The sequence below is a fragment of the Notechis scutatus genome, chromosome 3, assembly GCF_049901735.1.
Source record: "Notechis scutatus isolate UNSWTSFEM ecotype Mainland chromosome 3, rNotScu1.2, whole genome shotgun sequence".
NCBI lineage: Eukaryota > Metazoa > Chordata > Lepidosauria > Squamata > Elapidae > Notechis > Notechis scutatus.
Window position 1 is genome coordinate 178,455,387 of NC_142011.1, and position 20,350 is coordinate 178,475,736.

Genomic DNA, 20,350 nt, shown 5'->3' on the forward strand with positions numbered 1-20,350 from the left:
ATGATAAGATATGAAACTAAATGTAAAAGATGAATATGTAATCACAAGTCATATGTATATGGAAATGTGAAAACCTGGAATCATGCTGGAAAGATGTTTTTAAAATGTGGAAAACTGAAATAATTTTTTTATTTAAAAAAAAAAAAAAGAATTTCAGTCTTTGCCTGTATTTGAGTACATATACAAGTAGTCCTTGACTTATAATCGATCACTTAATGACCATTCAAGGTTATAACAGACTCCCCCAGAAGCTACCTATGACCCAGTTTCAAAGTTACAGCTATTATAGTGCTTCTGCAGTTATTCATCCTTACAACCAACCACAGGGACGCTGTAGGATCCATCCATCCTTTCCCCCCACCCACCCATCCCAACAGATTCCTTACATGCCTTTGGCCTGCTCCCAATCCAGCCATTCAGCCAAACAAGGTAACCTAAAGTTAGCAGCAGAAGCTACCGGTGTGAGTGGTACTAGTTTGTAGGCTGATGCCCGCTTCCCATCCAGACACCCAAGGAAGCCTAAAATCTGACTCCTATGTTTCATTAAAATAATTTGCAAGAAATATAGACATTTAACAACCATACATTTTGTGACCTTTAGAAGTTACAATTGCACTGGAAAAAAAAACGAGCTATGACCAGTTTTTGACTGTTACGTGACATGACATGACCATCACAGAATACCCATGGTCAAGTGAACAAAATTCAAGCATTTGACAGTCAGCATGTATTTATGAGGGCTGTAGTGTCTCACAGTCATTTGGTCACCATTTGTAATCTTTCCAACTGGCTTCCAACAAACAAAATCAATGGGGGAACTGGATTCGCTTAACAACTGCATCATTCATTTAACAACTGCAGTGATTCATTTAACTGTGGCAATGGTGGTCATAAAATGGAAGCCAAACTCACTTAACAATTGTCTTGCTTAACAACATAATTTTTGTTTCATTTGTGATTCTAAGTTGAGGACAACCTGTATTACTAGTTGAGAACTATTTTGTTAAGTATATAAGCTCTATCTTCTGGTTTTCCTTAAATATTTCATGCTTAATTATGTTAATGTATCTCTAAGGATTTCTAATGAAGGATTTTTCCTATCTGGCATAGCAAAGTTGCTCTAGCGTGGAATCAAATAAGCAGCGACAGTGTCATCTTAGGAGCTTTTATGAACTGATGACAAATGGCTTTGTTCTCACATATATAAACTTTACTGTATCTACATATGTGCCAGGAACTGATTAACCGAAAGCATGATGACAAGACAGTACCATTGATTGCACAAATAGGATATTATAAGAACTCGAAGAAGTAGGTTAAATGTCAGACAGTCCTGGTAATATTATATTCATTGGGCCATGAAGAATCAGAAGGCGTTAAACAACAACAGGTAATGTGATCTGTAGGCAGCAAGGCCTACATTTGGTGCTCGAATTCTCAAATAAATTTCAGATAAAAGCTGGGGAAGAATCTCATAGTTCTAAGGCTATGTTGTTTTTGAAGATTATTCAGAAAGATATCAACACTTTAGAAATAGGCTATTCTTTCTTTTTGATTCTGGCAGTTTTTCAAACCTTTTCAGAAACATACAGAAATCTTGGATGATGTCTAAGCAAAATCCAGGTTGCTAAACAATATCTTAGCAAAATGTTAACAACTGCATATGGAGTCCTCTAAAGGCTTTATAGTGCTGTTTGATACACTTGAGTCTTAACAAAATCTGTTGTGATTAATTTCAAGTGATCACACAATATAAACTGGAACTGAATCCAGCCAAAGCAAACACACTTTTGGTGAGTACAATATTTGGTCTGAATCTAATTTGAATGCATACCAAAAAATAACATTTCTATAAATTTGGAAGCCTTTGATATAGCATGAGAAAATTAGTATTTGTTTTTGGAAATAAATTGTATGTACATTTTCAAAGATTCCATATAAAATAAAGTAATTCATTGTTTATTGAACACATATAAATTATATCCATTTTAAATAATTTTAGGCAGCCTTTTCAGAAAATTTATTCTCCTAATTTTGCATATATTTTTGCAATTATTGCAAAATAATTGGAAAACAAACAAAACTACAACAAACCAATTAGTTTTTTTATGCATCAAGCTTTGAGTGGTTGTTTGCATTAAATAATTGAATATGAGTAATATTTCTCTGAAACTAGATTGCTGGGTTAATTCTGAAAGGCAGGTCATATTAGAAAGTTAAATTGCTGCTCCCTATCCTTGCTGAAATTCTCTTTATCACTAGTAGGATAATTTCTGAAAACAGTTGAAATAATTGAAAAACAGTTTCTTTACTGATTCTCTTTTAAGCTTTCGGTATATTAAAGTTTTCCCTTTGAAGCAAAGCTTTAGTTCTTCATACCTGTTTTGAAAGATGGGCCTGATATGAAAATGCCTTCTGAATTGACTTCCAGATTTATTAAATGCAGCTGCTTCCTTTTACAGATATTATAATATGTCAGTTTGGATCAGTAAAATCAGATTGGATGAATGTTTAGTGTATTGTAGTAGAAAAGAAATGCACTGGTTCCTCCTTAGTATATTCCTTCGAATGTTGTCAGAAGGACCATAGTGATCCATCTCTGATGATTCCTGTTTTATTTCAAAAGTATTTGGACAAGAGGTGCAGTGACAATTTGCTAATTAGATCATATTGTGGATACTATTCTGAATCTATAAGTATTCCAAGTTTTCTCCATCAATATGCTGAGAAAGGGCGTTTCAGGTAAGCCAACGCCCCTTTTCATTGTGTCCTCCCCTCCCGCCCTTCTTTTTTTGGTTTAAATATAAGCATTAAATGAAAGTTAGAATTTTGTAATATCTTCTCTACCCCATAGACATAAAACATGGGCTTGGATAATAATATCAGTTTTTAAACTATTTCTCAATATCATTTAAATCCTTAAACCAGGATTATAGCTGTAGTAGAAAAATTGACTGTGTAAATCCTAGATTTCCGAAATGATGGGTGATTCTATTGTATTCCAAAAGTTGCATTTTTGTGAATTTACACCATTGTGCAAAATTAAACATAAATATTGTATTGTTTGCTTTATGACAAGATAAATGTTAGCTTAAATTATGAGTAGGTAAATGATCAACTCGGTGAATGTTAGATAAACTCCAAACACAGAGGCAAAGAGAAGTAAGTACTTGCCTACAACACTGCTGCATTAGGAAACCCTAATACTATTCCTGTTTCAGCTGCTATTTTGTATAGCAAGGCTTAGCAATATAGCACCAACAACACATGTGACACTCCCTCATCCAGGACCCAAACTGAAATTTAAGCTAATTTTAAAAACTTCACACAGTCAAATGCATTACCATTCTCACAAGGTAGCAGTTCCATAATGATGATTGTTAATATTATTAAAAGTTATTGCCTACCCAACTCTATAGGACCCATATAGTCCATGCAGTTTTCTTGGCAACATTATTTTTTGAAGTGGCATGACATTGCTTTTTTTTCTTAGGCCTGAAAGGGAGTGACTGGGCCACAGTCACCAACTGGTTTCAGGTTTAATGCAAAACTACAACTCACAGTCTCCTAATTTCTGTCGCAACACCTTTAAACAGGTGGCTATGGTCAGTTTGTAGTCAATAATCCATTAACATAGGGATTTTTTTTAATTCAGAACTTGCCTGTGTATGTTTCCTTATAAGGAATAATGGCTTCCAAAATACTGATGAATACCACTATATAAAAAATTTATAAAAAATAAATTGAACTAATTGAACTTCTTCTCCATTTTCTACAGATTGTCATAAGGAGAGGAAGTTCAGAAGTTTTCACTTCATTTTTGTATTAATTACAACTTGCCACCTAGCCAAAATGTGGGTAATCTTTTATTATTATATAAGGGGTAAGGAAGTAGGACATTTTCATAATCCATAGGGTTAGGATTTCTGATTACTCTATGCATATATTTAAATTAATATACTCAAGGCTGTGACCATTATTTTAATACAAGATCAGTTTCGTCATTTTTATTTGTCGAAATGATTTTTTTAAAATTAATATTGACATGTGGGTGTGGAAAGCAATAATAATATGCAACTAGCATGAAAATACTTTAAAGCATCTTTAATTGATTAATATAGAATATTCATTGCCACTTGGTGATTACAATTTTATGTAGGTCATGGAAACAAGATTTATTGTCAGCTTCCACCTTAACAGATAAGCAGTCTGATAGGGATAATTAGTTTGTGACATTGGACTAAATTAATATCAAGAGTTCCACTTTGTTTGCTTTAAAGGAATTATTTGCTAAATTACCCAGTGCTTTTGTAGTTCAGAGCTCAGCTGAGGAGTTAAATTGAATTTAAAATGATGCCTTGGATTCCCAGAGGAAAAGTGACTATAATAATAGCATATAATAGTAGTATGATACTATTATACATCTTTATATTTAAAGGATCAGATATTTTGATCCAGAAAATATAGTCTTTCCCAGTTTTATTGTTCTACTGTGTTAAGTGCATTGTCTTTTATGTGTATCTTGGTTTTTAGCTTGGAAATCCATACCTTTTGGTGGTAGTTTTAATTTAGAGAAGGTGAGAAAGATTTATTTATGTGTCTCTTTTCTTGTAAATAATCAAAATCTCTTAAATAATCCTTGAAAAATCTTTCTTTCAGTTTCTCCCCACCCTTTCTTCTGTTTTTCTTGCTACTTTCTTTTTTTGCCTGTTCTGCAGTGGAATGTGTTATCAAAAACATATCTAGAACACGATTCCAGATCACATGAGAAATTAAGACTATTATGGAACATAATTTATTTATTTATTTATTTGATTTGCCAGTTGTTTACAAGATAATAAGTATAAGTGTATACATAGTTGTGAATACATGAAATGGGTACATATAAGAAAAATAAAAGAATAAGAGAAACAATAGGACAGGGACGGTAGGCACGATGGTGCGCTTATGCACGCCCCCTACAGACCTCTTAGGAAAGGGGTGAGGTAATGGGAAAATGTTCTGCTGGAATACTTGGGTTTAATAAATATTTAATAATAAATATGGTAAACCATATTCTTAATTAATATGCTTTACCATTTTAACAAATAAAATAAACTTAGCGCTCTAGAAGGAAGTTTTGTCAGCTTAAGGTGCAATTTAACTTGTTCCTCTCTGTAGCTGCATTCCAGAAAATGAGGGTTTTGCCTTGTCTTACTTCTAAGCCATCCATCAGCCACAGAGTGTGTTGTTTTCTAGTTCTCCTGTTGCTTTGCTTATTTGTTTGGCCATGGAAACTAGTAGCTCCCTGAGGTGCAATTCAAATAGCTATCTGTGACACATCTGCAGCTCCTTGTTCAAAGACTCGGCTGAAAACATGTGGCCTTTTGCCAGCTGGCAGGAGGTTGGATGTAGCCTATGATACCCCTTCCTCTATGTCCACTGCACTTTAGGAGTTTTTCTCCCCCTCCCCCCCCAAAAAAAACCCCTTCTGCCCTTTTCTCCTTTTGTCTAGTTCTATCATTCTAGCCTCCCTCCCCCCCTCTCTCACACACACACCACTATACCTCTTCTCTCTACCTCTTCTGATGGCTTTTCTCTTTTATGTCACCTTATACTATCTGCTGTCACCTCCCCACCAAATCTCCCTGGCTTCTCTCACTGCCTTTACTATCCCATTATACTCAACAACTATTGAAACTGCAATTTCTCTATTTTTTCACAAAAGGGAAAGCTATCTGTAATGTTTAGTTTTAGTAGAAGGCCATAATGGTATGATGCTGCCTCATAGTTCTACTGATGAGAAATAAAATACCCTTCCCTGCTGCACTTTTGCAGTTGATAGGAGCAACTTTAAGAAAAAAAAAAGAAAAAAAAACTATTTTAAATTTATAGAGGCCATGAAACTCTCATTATGACATTGCCCTCTATCTACAGCTTTTTAAGAAAAATCTATTTTATATTTAAAACATAATAAAAATAATACAACACAGTATAAAAAATAAAAGTGGTCCTACCCATAATTTGAATGTGTGTTTTGAAGTGCTGCACAAAATTCAATTCTTGCAATTGCTCAATTCTTTTTACTTTATTCCTCAATTCTTAGAGCTGTGAGCAACAGGAAAATAGCCAAACTAAATACATGTTCAAACATGTATATATATCAATTTATTTTGTGGATAAAATTCACTTATTCCCATCACAAAGAGCTAAGCTCTTCAAGAAAAAAAAGAATATACTTTTGGGATAGGAAAATGCTTCAATGGTCGATAACCAAACTGGAATTTTCAAATAACATTGTCTTTTGATCTTCTCCCAATTTAACCACAAAGACTCCCGTATATAATGTCTTCTAAAATAACCCTGTGTTTTAGTTCCCTTATACCATAAAAAGGCATGCCAACCCAACAGCAAATCATGACCTTCTAGTGTCAACAATCTGGTCTTTCTTAATGTTATCCATTCCTTGACCCACATCAAATTTGCAGCTTGATAGTACAACTCCCAATTAGGCAGACCAAAACCTCCTCTAATTCTAGCATCTTGTAAGAGTTTTAGCTTTATTCTCGCTTTCTTAAGCTCTCCCTACTTCATCCCCCCCCAAAAAAAAAAAAACCTTCAAACATTTTGGCCCATCCTTTCCAAGATGTTTTCAGGATACAAAAATGGAGTGTTAGGAGACTACAAATAGCCTTGCATTTTTGAGCATCCTTCATCTATGACAAAAATATCTTGAAGATCACAGTTTCTTATTCTGGGAGAAGCCCCCAAGTTATAGGGGAGATGAATTAAAAAGTATGTTGTAAGATGTTTCCTTTTAAATATTTTCCAGAAGAAAGAGCAACAGAAATCCTATAAGGATGTTTAAAGAGTCAAAATGAAACCTTGCATAGGAATGAGATGAAGATTGCTAAAGTGAGTGAGAAAATTCTATGCTTACATTAATGAGAAAACAATAAGATTTAAGCAATAGTTTGCAAGAGTAATCTATCCCCATTCCTTTTTAAAAAAATTTGTTGTACAATTTATTTTGGCAGAGAAATAGTACTTGTGAAATTGGGCTATCATTCTCTTCATACCAATTGCTCTAGGTCTGGAAACAGTATTGTGGTGGAAAAAGAGTCCCCATGCCAATGTTGCTGGTGCTTTGTGTCCCAGAATGGCATGTGTCACCTGAGGTTGATCTGGATTTCAATGGAATGTAAATGAAGTAAACAAATAAAACCAACCTCAAACTATCTAGTAAGAGATAAAATAATGTGATCTGGTAAAGGTAAAATTATAGTTTCTAAGCTTACTGTAGCTCCTTCTAAAGATGATGAATTTTGGCTCACATTAGAATCACATTTTTGCAGTTTATGAACATTACATCCCTGTCCTGGAAAATGGTCTGTCAGATATGGATGCATGAGAGAAGCTCTTGTCAGTTTGAAGATTTCTTGAGGTAATTCTCTTGTGGAGGGCTTTAATGAATTCATGAGCCCCAGTTTAGGTTCTTTACTAGATTAAAGTAGTGTGTTTGAGCAGATGGCTGTGTTTATATATAAGTTGCTTGGAGATATTCAATATGGCTATATTTAGCTTGCATAAAATGTTGTACCTAATCCCTATCCTCCTGCTTGTCAAATAACTGTTCTAGTGGCTCCAGGAAGGCTCTAGTGGTTGTTTAGATTTGGCTGAGTGAGCAAAAGAAAAGAGGGGGAAACCACATAAGTAAAGAGGTTAAGCTAAAAATACCCAAGTACTTGTTAAGAGAGCAGATCTGCCTCAAGAGTGTTCCTTCACTGAAAGCAGTCAGTTTATAGAAGCTGATTAAAAGGAACCAGAGTAACATTTCCAATATCTGCATTCAACCTAAAATCCACTCCTTCAGTTCAGGAGGGGACAGTTGTAAGCTGATAGCCAACCGCTTATTAGAGGCTGCTATCACCACTGACATAACCTCCTGTATGAGCAATTGCAGAAATTTTGGTGGGAGTGCAGGGACAATATTTTAAGTAACGAAAATATCTTAGCTTTTGACTCTGCTGTTCAGTTTTAAACACAATGCCTAGTTCTAAGTACCAGTTCTTAAGTGCCCTGCAGATGGATATCTTAAACGTTTCCTTCTTTTTTAGTATAACATACATATTATACACAAATGTTACTCTGGTTCCTTTTAATCAGCTTCTATAACCCGCCTGCTTTCAGTGGAAGAACACTGAATTTATACATAATTTAAGGAAACAAAACAAATAGTTTCATAAAAATAAGACATTAATTAGATAATAAAATATCAATAAATAATTACAATATTTACAAAATTTTCAAGGTACATTGAAGGAAAAAGAATAAGACCAATGCCCCTTCATTTAAAAGCTTTCATTGCTTGGGTTTCTTTATCCAACTTTGTTATATTATTTTTCTTATTCTTTCAGTGTAATGTCTGAGAAGACATATGCAAACATGTCTTTATTTGTAAATAGGGTTCTTTAGTTGATGGAATTGAAAAGATCCAAAACCCACAAAACTCTTATTTGGATTATGTGGATTTATTTTCCCACTCCTGCGTGGTTTTCTGTCATTCTCCCTATATTTTTATTCTTCATTTTTGTATATTGTATTGTATGTTTTCATTTCTTCTTTCTGCTTGTGAATCACCCAAAGTTGTTAGGTGGCGTATATATTTAAATAAATAAATAAATGATTCCTTCAAGACTTGCACCAGTTTGTGGTCTTCCACACAACGTAATTCAAGGAATACTGCTCTGATATACTACATATACAACTACATGCTGTTAATGTAGTATGCACAGGGGATTCTGTTTCCATTTCTGTTCATCTCTGGTGAGATCTGTCAAGAGAGATTGACAGTCTTCTCAGCTATTGCATCATTGATGTGGAACTTTTCCAACAAAGGTCTGTTAAAATCTTCCATGTCATAAACTCTTATTTATTTAATAAAATTTCTGCCCCACTCTAAGGCAGTGCAGTAAGTAGTCAGCGGTTAAAACACTGGGCTTGTCAACTGGAAAGCCGGCAACCCACGTTCCAGACCCAGGAGTACCATGTGACAGGGTGAATTCCTGTCCTTGTCCCAGTTCCTGCCAATCTAGCAGTTCAAAAGCATGCAAATGTGAGTAGATGAACAGATTTCAGTTCAATGGGAAGAAACAGCCCACCATGATGTCATGCTGGCCACATGACTACAAAAATATCTTTGGACAGCACTGGTTCATTGGCCTTGAAATAGAGATGAGCACCACCTCCTATAGTTGGCAACGACTAGCGGAGTAAAATCCACAGGGACTCCTTTACCTTGTTTACCATCTCAGCTTCATGACTCTGGGCAGTTTACAGTAAAAAATAAAGTAATAACATAAATAATAAATATTGTTTATTTGAAAGGCATTTGGGCAATGAAATTGTAAGCTACATAGCTTTTCTCTATTTTTGTGTGCTTTGGTACTATTTATCTATCATTTATGTTTTTCATTTGACCCTTATTTTGTGATCTCAGCCTTTATTTTGGAGACACAATATATAGAATAGTCATTAGGAACATTAAATATAATCGTATATGGTACACTCAGAATTATTGTTTCTGTTCTGTTCCTGCTTAGGGATTTTATGTCCAGTATCCTATTGGATAACTCCTCCAATCCCTTCATTTAATATGAAATTTCACTGTAAATCAAGTGTATCATTTTTATATTTAAAACATTTGAAAATTTCTCCATCTCTTAACTGCATGCCTTTCTTTGCAGTAAAGAGATTGTGTTTCTCTGTTTTTTTAAGATACTGCTATGAGGATACTTGTTAGCAATGACTGATGTGGAATCTACATATGCAGATTTCATTGCTTCAGGAAGAACTGGAAGAAGAAATGCTCTTCATGATATACTTGTGTCTTCAACAAGTGGGAATTCTAGTGAACTATCCCTGAAATTATCTGAACTTGATATAAATAAAACTGGTAAGTATCCATATTTTAGCAAAAGAAAACTGCAAGAGGAATCATTCTTGAAAACAGTGTATTAGGTTTTGATATCTATGCATTGTTAAAATTATACTTGACATACACTTACACATGCACATATTCATACACACAGTATATATTGTTCAAGTATAATTTGAATGTGTGTGTGTGTGTTGTATGCATATACATATTTCATAGCTTAGAAATGATAAAACATTTGGTGTACCTATGATCCATCAGCTAAATCCTCAGGAGCCCCTTTCTATAGTCATAGAGGTAGAGGAAGGGTAAACTATTCACAAGGGTTTGTTAAGCCTATTACATTAGTGGTAAGTTTTGGCTGATATGATGGGTCACAAGCTATTTAGGCCAAAATTAGAATAAATATGATTACTACTGAATTTTTAAAATATGCATTTCCAGGAGATGGCAATGTTTTTCAGCTGTTATGAAAACACCTGAGTCCATATTTCCAGAACAGGGAAGTAAATATTTCATACAGAGTAGGTAGTGTTCATGGCCATGTAGAGATCATAAGCCAATTTACTTATAAACTAAGTAGGGTCAAGAGGCAATGATTCTAATCCAATGTTAATTCAGGACACAGTTTAATAGTTGTGATAGTTAAATTATTTCTACATAGAATTCTGCTAACTACTTGTAGATACATCTTATAAAATGCTTCTGAACTATATACAGTATATATATATATATATATATATATATATATACAGTATATATATATATATATATATATATATATATATATATATATATATATATATATATATATATATATATATATATATATATATATATATATATACTCTATATATATATATATATACTTATATATATATATGTACTTATATATATATATATGTATATATATATATATATATATATATATATATATGTACTTATATATGTAAACACACATATATTTAGCTATTTTAAAAAAGGCAAGAACAGAAGTACAGATGACAGTCTATCCCCTTTGTATCTTTCGAAGTCAGCCATTAGGCTAACTAATATGCTGAGATATATGCCATGATTATGAAGTGTGGGAGAGCGAATATAAAAAAAATTACATACATGCTACACCACACATTGTTTTATGTCTATTATTAAATTTGCTTCTCTGAAATACTAAAATCAGTTTGAAATGGCATGTTCTTTGATTACAGAATGCCATCCAGTCACTTCTAACATAATGAAGCCCCATCTAAAGCCTTCTGCTTTTGCAGAATTTTTGCATTATTAAGTGGCAGTCTGCCTTTATATTTTGAATCTCATTCTCATTATATAAAACTTAGGTAGCCAGTTAGTATTGCTTAAAACCAACCCAGATTTGTGTATCTGCCAGATATGAACACAGTGGAACATGCAAATTTCAGTTGCATTGTTCATACTATTTTTACTAAATTTACCTTTGTTTCTTGCAGAAGGGGAAGAAGATGCACAGAGAAACCCCACCGAACAAACTGGGGAAGCTCAGGGGGAAGCAGCAAAAGAAGAAAGTTGATGTTTTAGGTTGACTGACAGTGACAACTGTACAAATATTTTCGAACTGCAAAAGCCTGTTGGAAAAAAAGGTTGCATCTTGTGAGCCAGCCACTTGAACAAAAAGTAAATTTAAAATGGACGAATGTCATTACAAGGACCTGCACAATGCAGTACAAAAAGAAGGCATGCAGGTGGTAACAGTAGACAGAACTTTTTCTATCTTTGTTAGCAATGGTTGAGACCTGGTTACTGACTAGGAGACTTGGTTGAGAGATGGATCTCATAACAAATGCCCACATTGAAATACAAAATACAAATTAGGAATGATGTAGATCTTGTAGCAAAAATAGCATTCAGCTGAACAGAAGCTTGAATTGGATTGTTTCACAATAGCTTCAGTGATCTTCTGAAATTGCCTGGCTAGAGTATTCACCTATTTAAAAAAAAATCACTTTTAAAGGAAGCACTGGTTGTTTTTAAAGAACTCTGCTTTTCTGTTTTCAGCCACATTACTTACAATGTTTTATATTGCACAATTTAGATGCTCCACACTGCCCTTTCTTGAAATGCTTATGAAAGCAACTGTGACTATGAATTTTTCTACAACTTGTTTTGAAAGGGCTAGGGTTTTGTTCATTTTCTGCACCGTGTGTTGTGTGCACATGATCAACAATTGCTAAACTGATGAAGTTGCTCATTTAGTTATGAATCTGCATTCTTTCATTTACAAGATAAACTTTTAACATAAGTAAAAAGTACAGTCAGGTGTGTCTTGTGTTTTCTCAGTACAGTTATTTGCTTGTGAGTAGTTGGAAATCCAAGAATCTTTAATTCTTTAAGGGGTATTTTTGTTGTTCAGACAACTATGTTAACTGCTAAAGCATAAGAGTAAGCACAGTACATATTAAAAGACATGAGCTCATAGCAGGTGAAAGATAAGAGAAATGAGCTCATAGCTGGTGGGAGATAAAATTTCCCACGCTTTAGTAAAGACCTACTTCCTAAAATGAAGAATAATTTATTAAAACTTTTAGAATTGGAGTATTCTCATTTTTCAATCAATATTAAAGTAAAAAAGTTATTTTGTTGTGGCAATCAAATGGATATCAATCACAATTTGTCCCAAGTCCTAATGTTTCTTTATTTATATTTCAGCTTTATTTCAAATGCCATGCACTTTTCAAATACTTGTAATTTTATTAAAATATTAGTGTAACTTTGCTTTTTAGTAAATCTAAACATTGGTTAACAAAACATACATTATTGTTGTGACTAAGGTTGTAATTTTTACAATATTACTATTTTACGGTTGTCACATGGACGTTGTTGGTGTGAGGTCTGTAAATACTTTAATTGGCATTGAATTTAATAATTGGTGTTAATAAATAACAACCAGCAGAATATTTATGGCTCATTAGCATAGTTTGCTTCTCTATGCCTTTGCTTATATAGATGTTCATTAGTTAGATACATATTTTGAGTGAAGAACCTTCCATTTACAGTCCAAGGTTGACTTGAGGTTTCCATTTGGATGACCTTCATCATTTAACTTTAGTTCTTGACAATGTGCCTGTCTTCTTCAGCAAGAACTGTATGTCTAACCCATCTAATACACTTCAGGAGTTCAGCAATGTAGCCAAATCTGATTCACCAGTTTTGTATCTTCTAGGACTCATTGGACATATGTCATGCAGGAATGAGTCACTTTTGAGAAATAGTGCATACCTGTCACTTGCATACATAAGAAGTGTGCTCATTGAGCCATTCCTAACATATCTATGACACCTGTTAAAGCAGTCTTCTCAATAGTTCAGTTTCCAGAATTCTCAGCTTGGCAACAGGTAGCTTCCAGTTCCTCCGGGGAATAAGTTAAGCATGATAGTTTTTCTAATTACACAGTATGTGTATGTTCGCAACAGACTTTACAGTCTCAATTTCATCCTGAATAGCACTTTTTCCCTAGAAAGATAAACCATGCTATTTGTGAGAATAATAAAGTAAAAAATGGAATGAGAGCTGTCAAATGACATATGGAAAAAAGGAAAGAAGCAAGCATTTTAAAAGTTGTCAGAAGTTATTTATAAAAATAAAAGGTGGGATAAATATCTAATAGATAAATAAAATGCAGGATCTGAAAAACAATTTCTCACCACTGCCTAAATTTAAAATGCAGAAGCCCTAATTTCAGTAACTTTGTTTTATTTCCTCTTTATTGCTTAGAAAATAGAATTTTCTTTTCAGGTTTTCCCTGAATAGTTGGGGTTTTTGATCTGCTTTCCACCAGAAGTTTTCAACATACTTTTCTCTCATAAAAATGTATGAACCGAACCTCTACATTCATCTGTCCCTTCTGTGTTACTACATGGCCAACTTAGTAACTACATGCATTTTCAAAATTCACAAGACTAGAATGAAATAGCTTCTTCATGTCATCTTCCGCTAACTAGTATTTTTCATGAACATTTCCAGGCATCTTTAAAATCATGCAAGTTGCTAGCAATATATACAATTTAACTATGCACTAAGTGAAAAAGTCTTTTCTCCTGCTGGTTCCTTGCATCTACACAACCTCAAGTACTAGCATTGTGACAAAGGAAGAAAAACTTCAATATTCATTCCATGTATGATTTTATATAAGTCTATAATTTAGGAAACCTTGGAGGTAATCAAAGAATGCTGGTGGTGCAGTGGTTAGAATGCAGTACTGTGGACTAACTCTACGCACAGTCTGGAGTTCAATCCTGAAGAGGCTCAGCCTTCCATTCTTCCAAGGTTAATAAAATGAGGAGCCAGATTGTTGGGGGCAATATGCTGACACCATAAGCTGCTCAGCTGTAAAGCACTATGAAACATATAAGTTTAATTGCTATTGCTATCAGATATCCTGCTGTGCATACAATTAGATGTAGGTCCTTTAAAGCTGACTATTTTGAAGACAAGTGCTTCTCATTCTGCTACCTGATAGCATATTTCTCCTCTTGATTTTATCTCAGAACTAGTGTTGAGGTTTCCAGGCAGATGGTCTTGAGGGATTTAAATCCCCATGCATTGAGACAAAATTTCTTAAGTGTGTTATAAGTCCAAATCTGGGGATGGTTGTAATTGGGGGTGTCATGTAGGCAAAGCAGAATTCTGTGAGAACTCAGATCTGCTTTGCTTAAACAAGCTGTCTAGCAAGAACAGAACCAAGTTCTGGTAAGACTAGTCTTTGCATGCATAAAGCTGAAATCCAGAAGACACTGGCACTCACATTGCCCCACTTGTTTGGCATATAGGAGTTGCAAGGATGGACCTCTCTTATGTGGCAGCCATCAACTACTCGACAGCAAACACATCAAATCAATAGAGAATGGAAACGGTTGTTTTGCTGTCCAGAGCAGAAAGTATCTCCTCGATTGGCTCAACTTGCAAAGTCAAAAGGCCCTGTAAAAATTCTTATTTTATACATACAAAAATTTTACTGTGTTCTCAGAAGGCAACATTACAAGTCCTGAAAGAATTCCAACTCTGCATAGATAAATAGGATAATAATAAATAATGAAGAACCCATTTAATGTTAAACATACGACACATTCACTGCTACCAAGGTAGAACTTATTAGATTTATTCATGGAGGGAAGGGGTTCATAAATGTATTTACCATTTTAGAGGGTCATGAAATTACAAGGTTTGCCAATGTTGTGTTAAGTGTGCTATAGAAATACCATCCACAGAGAGGTTATAGTGAATGAATTTGCAATTGTAAGAAAAAATATGAAGTTCTGTGATGCTGTCCTTGTTGGAATACCCACACTGCCAAAAATGTGTTGAGCAGAAATGCTAGTCAGTCATACCAGTTTTGGACATGATCTTAGGACTTTGTTAGCAAAGCTACAAGTAATGTACAGAAATCCAATTACAGATAGTTTGCAGATTCCAAATCTGCAACATGTAAGTTTCTAGCAATATTTCCTTTACTACCAAAGGACATCATTGACATCACAACAGGATGGGAGTCTTGGACAAACGTGTAAAAACATCACATTTCAAGTTGTCTTAAATAATAACATTCCCTTTCTCAATCTGGTTTCTGCTTTCAGCATTTTGGAAGGAAAGAAAAATATTTCAATTGTCTTCTTCAATTTTAAAACAAAATTATTTCTCTCTGCCCTCTTATTCAGGTTCCAGATCATATAAAGAAAATACATAAAGGAGAAACTGATGACAGTGAGAGATGTGACTGGGCTGCACAATAGATCAGGGGTCCTCAACCCCTAATGGCCGTGGAAGCAGCTGCACTTGCACGCACAGTGGACAGGTGAGCGTGCATGTGCAGCTCCATTAGTGCAAGCAGTGGGCAGGCATGCTTGCCACTTGCACAAATGGAGCTGCATGTGCATACACTCTCCTACTGCTCATGTGGAACTATCCCCTTTAATTAGCATAGCCATAAAGTGCAATGTTACATAACACCAATGTACAGACAGTTGTGGCAGTTCCAGTTGCTGTTAAGTGCAGTCATTAGGCACCACTTCATGTGATTACCATTTGCACCCTCTGCCTGCAGCCTGTGACTTTGCTTCTTGGAAGCTAGCAGTAAAGGTAGCAAATGGCAATTGTATGACTGGGGCAGGGATGGGATCCGACCGGTATAACTACTGGTTCTGTCTCTCTGCATTGCGTGCGCGAGTCGCGCAACTGCAATTTACAACCTGCTGAGCTGCCCAGACAGCTGAGCAGCGTGGGGTGCAAGTGCGCAGTGGTTGGAAAAGCCCTTATTTCCTGCTTTTTCAACTGCAGTTGTGTTGCGCAAAGCAGCTGCGGTTGAAAAAGCAGGAAATAAAGGTCAGGTAAGAGTCTGGGCGGGTGGGCCAAAACAGCAGCAGACGTAGAACCAGTTTGCAGCAGACATAGAACAGCAGCAGACATAGAACTCTGTCTGCTGCTCTTCAGAACTACCGGTTCTACAGAGGTGGACAGAACTAGTAGTAGAATCCCACCCCTGGACTGGGGGATACTCATAACTGCAAGCTAGCTGGCTGGCAAGCAACCAAATTGTGACCACATGACCACAGGGATGCTACAACAGCCACAACAACCAGAAGTCCCCTAGTTCAGCAATATCATAATTTCCAAAGGACAATCTACCTATTGCAAAATTTTGCAAAATTATTTTTCAGAGCCAGCAGGGGGAGTTCTAACACTATGTTTTCACCATTATAACTTATTTTAAAAAACAAATGATTCTAGAAAAACATTGACAAATGTTTTTGTGATTTAATTAGAATTAGCTTATTTGTTCATAATCTTGCATAACTGATGAAGCACTGAACCTATGTCATTATGGCTATGTTCACAGCACCTATTTGTTCATGATTAATAGTTTACTTAAACATACTTTCATATGTACATATTCACTTTATTTTATTTCACATTTACTGTATTGGAATTCCATAATTAAAATGATATTTGCATTGTGTATTTTTTCTAATTTTCAAAATGTTTCTTTTTCCTGCAAAAGATAATCCTGTTTTTGAACCTCTTTTATATACAGTGCATTAAAATTTCTTGCAAATGTTTTTTAGTGATATTTACAAGATTACTATACCAGGCAAAGTGACAGAGAATGCTTCCCTTGAAAGAAAATCCCAAAGCAGATTTTTTTTCATTATGTATTTCCTGGGATTAAACCAAAAAATGGCAAAAGACAGGCCAAAGATTACTGTAATAAACAGACTGTAATAGCAGACGAAACTCTCACAAATATGACCCCCTCACTACCAGTTTTAAGAATAAGTACAAGAATTGAATCTTCCCCCTTGGGAAAAACTCATCAGTTCTGATACTCTTAAAGTGAAGAGGGGAAAAACAAAAACATATTCTACCAAAGAACAGTAAAAAGAATGCAACACAATGCTGATGCAGAATTAGCAGGCATGTTACTGTTTTCAGTGTCCATTTCAGATGCTGCCAAGTAAGTTTCCAATGTTTTTTTTTTAATATCAACTATCAACTGGTAACCCTTTATGTCAAAAATGGCAATGCTGCCATTTAACTACAGCACTGTATTTTTGCTAATCTTAGAAATAACAAATATCTGTATTACTGATGTAATGAATTATGAAGAAATTCAGCTTCAAATAACAGTATCTATTCATCCACATCATTCTGCTATATCTTTCGACTGTCAACATACTTGGATGTGGTCTTAAAGCTCATTTTTTTATTTAAAAATGTTGGTAGTTGAAGAGAACATATACAATCATTAAAATGCTATTTATTGACAGAGAACAATAAAAGATAAACAAGGAATAGAGAAGGAATTATTTTTGAAGACTGGTAACCAGGTCAGTGGGTAAGCCATGCAGACAATCAGGGAAGAAATGAGGCATACCCATTTTACGCTGCCTGCAAGACCTCTCTACATTTATTTCAGCTTTAATTTGGATCAAGAATCAAATTTAAAGAAATTTCCCTTTATGAAAGAAAATATGCTTCACTGAATCTATAAATTGCTACGAAGTTGCCTGTGTCCAATTGTCTCTGCCTATCCCATCATCTTGACACACACTGGTTCCCCTCAGTTAAACTGACAACTTGTGGGACTGCAGAAATGTGCCTATTACTACTCCTGCCCTCCAAAATAGCATTCCCCCAGGCCCATTCAGGCCCAGCCCTCCTCTGCTTTAGAAAGGCAATGAAAACGTGCCTTTTCAAAGCAGGCCATAGACCCAAGTGATTCTATGACCACCGCTGAATGATGAGGGATAGTGTAAACTATGTATTTTGGTACTGTACTTCCCTTCAGGGAAAATGTCTGACTTTTTGCATCTTGGTTGTTTTTACTGAGCCTCTAATACAGGAGTGCCCAACTTTGAAGTCTTGTGGACTTCAATTTCCAGACTTTTCCAGCCAGCCATGTTGCCTGGGGAATTCTGGGAGTTGAAGTCCGTAAGATGCCATAGTTGGAGAACCTTGATCTAATGTGTTGTAATGTGACCAGCTTTAACTTCATCTGATCATTCACGTCCCATACATTATTAGGCGATCCAAAAGGCACTCCTGGGGTCACCAGGACTCCAACCACGCCTAACTACTGTGTGAATGCTCCCCACCCAGCAGAAAAGCAATAAAATAAAATAAAACGCCTTGTATTTCTGCTGAGCGCGGTCCAAAAAAAATATTCTGCCAGAAGGGCAGGGGGGAAAAAAAGTTCCTTGGGAGGTAGGACCATTGAAAGGTATTAGGAGCAGAAAAATGCCCAGGCAAAGAAATGAGACACCAAAAAGCCCGCCCTTTTCCACGCCAGGGCGGCGACCGCGAAGAAGAAAGAAGCCAGAGCCGCAGCCTAGGCCCGCCCATCCGCACTGCGTGCCGCGCCGCACCGCCCTTTACCCCCTCCTTGTGCTGGGAAACCAATAGACGCCGGGGATGTTAGCGGCTGGGAGGTGGCCGTGTTGCTACAGCAGCGGCCGGGAGCCTGAGACAGGCAGGGAGCGCCATGGAAGAGCTGGAGGGTAAGGGCGGGGACTGCGAAAAGAGCCGGGGACCCTTCGTTCCTCCAGGCTGGCGGGAAGAGAAGGAGACGCGAGGCTCCGGGAAGGAGGGAGGAAACGGTAGAAGGCGGGAGGACTCTTCTGATGCCCGAAGTCGTTTCCCCCCACCCCCCCGGAAGGCGGGAGGAGGCTCTCTTCTCCCGGGAAGGGGCCGAGGAGGAAGGACTGGGGTCTCCCGAAGGGTTTGCATCCCCACCCCACCCAGCCAAGGCGCGTCTCCCTCCCGTTTGTTACTGGGCGTGTCGGGGCTGACTGTCTATTCCAGCCGTTGCTCTGTCCCTCCTGCGGCGGCTGAGTTAATGCCGGGGCTTTTGGGACCCCTGCGGTCATTTTGGAAGACGGGTTGGAGGAGGGATGGCTGGTGAGTTCCAAAACGGGCCTTTTTGCCAGTCAGTCAGTGCCGTTCAGTCCGCATCTTTTTCTGAACCGTGCAAGTCGGTCAGGCTGAAGCCCGAGGTCGGGCTTTGAACTCCGGGTGTGCTAATTACATGATTAACGCAGTTTGTTAGCCACTGCACTTGGGGCACAGTCGGGTGGGAGGGGGGAGTGAAAAAGGTGAGCGGATGCCTGTGAATTCGCTTTTTCTCTTTTTCTGCCTTTTTATAATGTATTTTCAGAAGTGATGCTAGGGAAAGTTGGGGCTAGCATGCATCATATGATGAATATTAGCATGGAAATCCTGAGAGAACTGTTTTTAATGTAAATACATATTTGAGCCACTTGAGGTTGTATATTCAATTAGGGATGCAAAGAGTAAAAAAGGGGAGGAGTGGGATTTTATTGTCATTTGTGGAAAAGGCCTACTAAACCGTTTACTCTTGGAAACAGCCCTTTGTTGGTTTTGAAAACCTACCCTGTAGTGGAATTGGGTTTGGCAAAGCTTTCTTGCCACATTTAGCCAACAGAATCCTCATTTAATCTTGCTGAGGATGATGACAGCACTATTTAAAGTGTGTTGGCATCTCTCTTGTTCTTTGTGTGGATTTGCTTGAATTGATTTTCGGCCTTTTTTATTTCATAAATCAAAATCAGGAATGCTTTTTTTCTTTGTTACATCTTTTATTTTATATGTAATGCAGAAAAAAGTGTTTTTATTAAGAAAAAGCAGTCTGTACACATTTATTTTAAATTGATACATTGAATACAAACTGCAAAAGTAGCTGTACACAGAATTACCTTAGGTAAATTTGTGCTTAAACTATGTGGAGATTTATGCACATATCTAGTTCTTTGAACGATAAAATGAATCCCAAATGTGTATCTTCAATCTAAGTGTGCATGAATGTTAAAATATTCGTACTAAAATCCATGTTTTATTAATCTGACTTATATTTTACATTGATTCAATATCAGAGTCAGGTCTAATTACAGT

General features: G+C 36.2%; 2 protein-coding genes and 1 long non-coding RNA gene across 26 annotated transcripts in view; all 3 read left to right on the forward strand.

Moving 5' to 3' along the window:
• The window catches only part of PKIA (cAMP-dependent protein kinase inhibitor alpha), a 37,122-nt gene extending 24,276 nt beyond the window's left edge, over window positions 1-12,846 (forward strand). For 3 of the 19 annotated variants that reach the window (XM_087961904.1, XM_087961903.1, XM_087961902.1), the window contains exons 2-5: window positions 6,812-6,894; window positions 7,335-7,423; window positions 9,757-9,934; window positions 11,383-12,846. In XM_087961904.1, the coding sequence (XP_087818030.1) occupies window positions 9,784-9,934; window positions 11,383-11,462 (231 nt within the window). In that variant the 5' untranslated portion in view covers window positions 6,812-6,894; window positions 7,335-7,423; window positions 9,757-9,783 and the 3' untranslated portion in view covers window positions 11,463-12,846. Of the gene's footprint in view, window positions 1-3,778; window positions 3,855-4,533; window positions 4,578-6,811; window positions 6,895-7,334; window positions 7,424-9,756; window positions 9,935-11,382 lie in introns of all 19 variants that reach the window. The other 16 variants (XM_087961907.1, XM_087961906.1, XM_087961905.1 and 13 more) reach the window with 9 other exon arrangements.
• LOC148131504 (uncharacterized) overlaps window positions 1-16,913 on the forward strand; it is a 201,399-nt gene extending 184,486 nt beyond the window's left edge. Inside the window, exon 2 of the long non-coding RNA XR_015748960.1 lies at window positions 16,328-16,913. This is a non-coding gene — a long non-coding RNA (uncharacterized LOC148131504). The remainder of the gene's footprint in view (window positions 1-16,327) is intronic.
• A 1,811-nt stretch (window positions 16,914-18,724) lies between these two features.
• ZC2HC1A (zinc finger C2HC-type containing 1A) overlaps window positions 18,725-20,350 on the forward strand; it is a 44,403-nt gene continuing 42,777 nt past the window's right edge. For 4 of the 6 annotated variants that reach the window (XM_087961914.1, XM_087961915.1, XM_087961912.1 and 1 more), the window contains exon 1: window positions 18,725-18,939. In XM_087961914.1, the coding sequence (XP_087818040.1) occupies window positions 18,924-18,939 (16 nt within the window). In that variant the 5' untranslated portion in view covers window positions 18,725-18,923. Of the gene's footprint in view, window positions 19,340-20,350 lie in introns of all 6 variants that reach the window. The other 2 variants (XM_026691494.2, XM_087961913.1) reach the window with 2 other exon arrangements.